Below are 5,272 nucleotides of genomic sequence, written 5' to 3'. Positions count from 1 at the left end.
TTTTTAAATTATAATCTTTAGAATTAAATTCATATTTTTCTTTTATATCGTATAATTCTACGTAATGTTTTTTTTAATAACAAAATTACCTTTATAAAAACATTGAAGTTTATTTTAGTAATTTATTACATAGGTACTCGTTTTTACTATTGTTCTATAAATATTGTATAATTTTAATATTAAAAAGTTAAGACTCCAGATTTATAAATATCGTATAAAACGTAATTTATTGCGTTGTAACATTTATAAGTTATGTAAGTATAAGTATTATGATTTTGAAATATTATATTGTATGCATGTTTAATATAAACATGGATAAGTTTTCAAATAGATTATATTTATGTGTTCTCAATATACCTTCATTATTCTTGAACCGAAAATCGTTTTATACCCTTTTTATTTTCCTAGAACATTTTTATGATATTAGTAAGGTGTCTGCGTACAGTAATTTTATTTCTTCTTTATACAAAATCGATTTTAATATTTGTAGGAAAAATAACGAATTCCAGATTATTATTATGGTTCAGAGGACAATTTCGTGATAATAATTCTTCGCTGTATACGAAAATGATAACTTACACTTGAATTTGTCATGGCTCAGGCCATCTATTCTTCGTTTTTGCAACTTTTTCGGCGACTCGCACCGAGCGGCGGACGTTTCTATTGGATTTTTATGCAAATACTCTGATAACCAACGCAAGTTGCAGTCGCAGCTAAATGGATTTCTGCCCAAATGCCTGAAATAAATAAATAATAAACAATCAAATCTCATACAATTTTATTTTTCACTTTATTTATTTGAAGGGATAATAATTCTTGTATATCTTTTTGGCTAATGGCCCCCTTGAAGTATGATTGTTTTGATGGCTATTAAGACAAATAGTGCAAAGTAAACAATACTAAACAATGGCGATGGTGGGCTGTGTCTAGAAATAATAATGGAAGACACATCTGGTAGAATTCACGATGTTTTTATTTATAACTATAAAGAAAAAGACATTTTTCAAGAAGTTTTCTTACACAAAGTTTTTCAATGCTAATAATATACCACAACTAAATAATATGTATTCATTCCGACCGCATTTCGTTATGAACAGGAAACGGGCTGACGGGAAAAAAAATATCCGGTGGAGAGAATAATCTCCTATGGATATATACAATCAAGGAATCCATATTATATACACTCTACACGAGATTTTGTCTAAAGTTCATATAATATTGAATATTGTGGACGGTTTTCGTCTTGCGAATATTATTACGCCGCATAAGATATATATATATATGTATATATGGAAATGCGGGGTCGGCCATTTTTGAATTAATTTTGTTTTAAGCTAGTCGTTTATTTTGAGTTTCCGAGCGAGAAAAGCCAAAATAAATTTGATCGCATAAATTTGGATCAAGGCCGCGAAATGTCAACTGTTAATTTTTTCCACGGTGCCGAGAGAGATTAGCATAAGACTGCTTCATAAAAATAACAACCCGAGGTATTTTGATTGTTACTTTTTACAGTATCGGGGACGAGAGTCTTAGATGTCCTCGCTGCAGAGTGCGTTTTTTATTTTTATTTCGGTAGGTCTAGAGTTTTAACATTAATTAATTTAATGAAAATCAAATTTATTCGTGAAAGCTTTTTGTGTACGTACCTGTAAAGAACGATGCATTTTAAAGCTTGGTACACGAATAATATTTTTTGCGTCGTCGTTTAGAATTCAGAAATATTTGATCATTTCTTTTTGTTTTTTTTTTTTAACGAAGATGGATGTTTTAAAATGTTAGTTGGATTACTGCGGATATGTCTTGGCAGTAGATATTAATATTTTCAAATAAAGGTGAATTTCAATTATTTTAGGTATTATATTAAACATGACAGCATATTACTGAGAATACATTTTGTATAAAGAGTGATATACTTTATAACTGGTATTACTTATTTATGTGTATATTTCGAATGAAATATTGATATTTAAAACGGAAGGAATGCATTTGACGCAAGTTATTAGAAATGATAATGCGAATTCGGGAATCTTGTCTTTATTAATTATTACACTTTGAAGTTTATTAAATGTAAATTATTTACAGACGGCTGTAAGTGGCATTATTGTGTGCAATAGTGCACGGGGAAGGTAAACCGATAATTGAATTGGAATAACGACTAATTTAACATAAACAAAGTATAAATATTTACTATACTTACAGAGTTTGGATACTCCTCATGTAGTCGAACGTTCCATTTGCCAAAGACTTTATGTTGTTATCGTACAGTGAGCTGTTAACAATTTTCGATGTTTCATTAGTAAATAATAATGTTATTCATCTGTAGATTTTGTAACGAAAAAAAGCGATTTTCAGTACCTACCTACGTGTACCGAATTCACAACTACACCCAATGATAATATTAATATCAGTATTACAGAGTGGTTGTCAGTGTTCACCCCCATTTTTTTCTTTGATAATAAATGTACTCTAATTCTGACTTCTGGAATTTTTAAGTATACCTACTATATTGTCTACTAAATACTTATAGACCATATTTTCAAGGTTCTAAGATTTGTTGTACGATACTTAAAATGGGTCGCCCGTGAAGATAAAAACTTTTGTACTTCAAATGAGAACCCCTTTTCTATTGTAAAATATTTACTATTTAGTGAATAATTTTTGGGAAATATTTATTTACCTATCTTTAAATTTGAAAGAGTTTCTAAAACATGTATACAACCTTAGGATAATAGTCTTTAAAAATGGTTAAAAAAAAAATTGATGCAATAGTGGATTAAATATCTAGTATTTATTCTACTTGGGCTATTTTCACAAATACTAAATGTTGATCGATTAATATTAATCACCAAAATTCTCAGGTCATCATATCCATGATGACAATGGGCCACCCATGGTGTCCCAATTAACCTTAATATGCATGAAGTAAAATAACTCAAAAACTAAGTACTCGATGTTTGATTATGATATCAACATTTTCTGGAAAATGATTCACTTAACAATTTACTGTAAAAAAGAGGTTTCTCATTTGGAAAAAAACAGAAGTCTTTACATCTCCAAGAAGTATAAGAAATCTCAAAAATGTGAAAACATGGTCTTCAAGGAAGAATATTGTACAAATTCCAAAAATTGGATTTTCAATAAATGTATTATCAAAGAAAAAGCGGGCGAACGTGCTTAGCGAATCACCCTGTGCGTATTTTTTTCTTTAAAATACACTTGTTATAGGTACCTATAAATTGTAGGATGGCGTCCACGGGCTTATTTTAATTTAAAACAAGTGTCGGATTTAAACGAGGACATATTGAATATCGAATGATGAGACGGGCGAAGAGAAAGAGCGAAAACGCAAGGAAATATTCATGAATATTCAAACATTGCTCGGGAAATCCGAAAGCGATTGTTTTCACAGGTAATCCGAGCCCATATACGCACATTTTATATATACAGGTATACGTGTAGCCCTGTGTGTATCTTTACATTTCAATTTTATTCAATCTGGGTCCGCCGTATACCTGACTCGGTTTCTTTTTTTCATTACACACAACTCCGTAAAGGGAGGAAAAAAAAAAATTAATAAACAAAACCGTCTACAGTTTTTACTCACAGCAAATTGACGCTGTGTAAATCTCTGAAAGCGTCTCTTCGTATACACGATATTTCGTTTGCGTTCAAAAGCCTTGAGAAAAACAAAATAAAAACACGAACGTATAATAAATAATATTATAGTTTTTGGATTATGAGTTGTATCATTATTTTTTCTTCTCATTTTTACACTTACAACAGTTGCAACGAAGTGAGACCATGGAACACGCCACCGGGCAAGTCTTTTATTTTGTTGCCGTACAGCATTCTGCAAAACAAAAAAAAACAAAAATAGAAAAAAACATAATAAATTCAATTTTTGCGAATTATTGGGTCGCCTCGTCCTGATAAAATTACGGGCGTATTTCTCGTTCGCACAAATTTTATGGCTAAAAATTCGATTTCAGGACAATAAAAATAATATATAAAGGTACTGCGGTTCACGGAATATCGGGGCCGGCGTGTATAGAGTATAATACAGCTTATATACTGCCGAGTATAAAAATATAAAGGTTTGAAAAGTTATAGCTTGCAGGGAAGTTGTAAAGTATCCGTTTTTCCTTTTATTTTTTTTTTTTTATACATGTCGAATTCGGTTAATATCTTCAATACAACTATATGATATTATTATCGGGAGCATATATTTATATATATATTAGTGTCACGTATATATCGGAAAACCGGTACAATAATATGTGTAATACGCGCGTATATATATTATTCTATATTTATATTCAAATTGCAAACGTTATTATATTGTCAATATATAGATACTGCAACACTCGCCTACAACAGGTGGATTATCCGTTTATACATTTGACGGTTTTCGGAATATAATTATTAGAATTTTCGTCGCGAATAGTGGAAAACGTTTACACGGGGCAGCAGTGGTGCGGAAAACAAAATTATTATGACGTTTTTAGCCATTTATGCGAGTGCTAGATGTGATAAACGTTTACATTTTTTTCGTTAACCAACGAGTAAATAAATAAGTCTGCAGATAAAAGCCTAAGGCAAACTTACACGCCGCCTGTTATTGTCATTGATAATGGCTTTTAGCGAATTTACGACCGCCTAAACAAGAGCGCACCGACCCTTTGGCGTACATAAAAAAGCTCGTGGCACATTTGGAAACCATTCAAAATGTTTTTTTTTTTTTTTTTTGAAATCCCCATTTGCACCGGGAAAAATAACTTTAGGCGTGTATCGATATACAGAACAAAAAAGGTAATAAAACGGACTGCGTATTTTTTTTTTTCAGAAAAATTGCGGATGATTTTTTTCGCAACCAACAATTACGCTGGCGATAGGTCGAAAGCAAAACCAGTTATAGACCCACGTATGATATATATGTACATGATGCCTTATGCACGCTATAATACTCCCATCGCGAATGACTAGTGTGTAACTGAAAAAAACCTTTAACATCACTAAAAGACATTTTCTTGGGAGCCAAATCGTAAAATTATTTTACGATCTACGCGAGGAGAAAAAAGTGTTTCAAACAGTTAATCATATGCATAACAGTGTGTATACTTACAGAGATGTTAACGACTTCAGACCCTGGAAGGCGTCCACCGATATTTTTGTTATCTGGTTTTTGCTGAGGTCACTGTAAATACATATTAATGTGTTATTAATAAGTAAAGTAAATAGTTACCTATCTGTTTAATTGAAATGAAAAAAAAAA

General features: G+C 31.1%; 1 protein-coding gene across 1 annotated transcript; it reads right to left on the bottom strand.

The window, feature by feature from the left end:
* Window positions 1-331: 331 nt before the first annotated feature.
* Window positions 332-5,198, bottom strand: LOC111030452 (protein slit-like). The gene is made up of 5 exons (XM_022309946.1): window positions 5,123-5,198; window positions 3,779-3,850; window positions 3,605-3,676; window positions 2,198-2,269; window positions 332-737 (listed from the first exon to the last, which is right to left on the bottom strand). The coding sequence occupies exons 2-5, from the start codon at window positions 3,847-3,849 to the stop codon at window positions 524-526; spliced, it is 429 nt and encodes a 142-aa protein (XP_022165638.1). The 5' UTR covers window position 3,850; window positions 5,123-5,198; the 3' UTR covers window positions 332-523.
* Window positions 5,199-5,272: the final 74 nt, after the last annotated feature.

This window comes from Myzus persicae, unplaced genomic scaffold (assembly GCF_001856785.1).
Source record: "Myzus persicae strain clone G006 unplaced genomic scaffold, MPER_G0061.0, whole genome shotgun sequence".
NCBI lineage: Eukaryota > Metazoa > Arthropoda > Insecta > Hemiptera > Aphididae > Myzus > Myzus persicae.
Note: the sequence above shows the minus strand (reverse complement) of the source record. Positions and strands in the feature narration are given on the sequence as shown.

Excerpts from the sequence above, each read along its gene's own strand:
- LOC111030452 (XM_022309946.1), bottom strand. The coding sequence starts at position 3,849 with ATGCTGTACGGCAACAAAATAAAAGACTTGCCCGGTGGCGTGTTCCAT. Across the intron at positions 3,677-3,778 it reads CTCACTTCGTTGCAACTGTT|GCTTTTGAACGCAAACGAAA; the intron begins GTAAGTGTAAAA and ends GTTTTTCTCAAG. Across the intron at positions 2,270-3,604 it reads TTACACAGCGTCAATTTGCT|CTCACTGTACGATAACAACA; the intron begins GTGAGTAAAAAC and ends AATTGTTAACAG.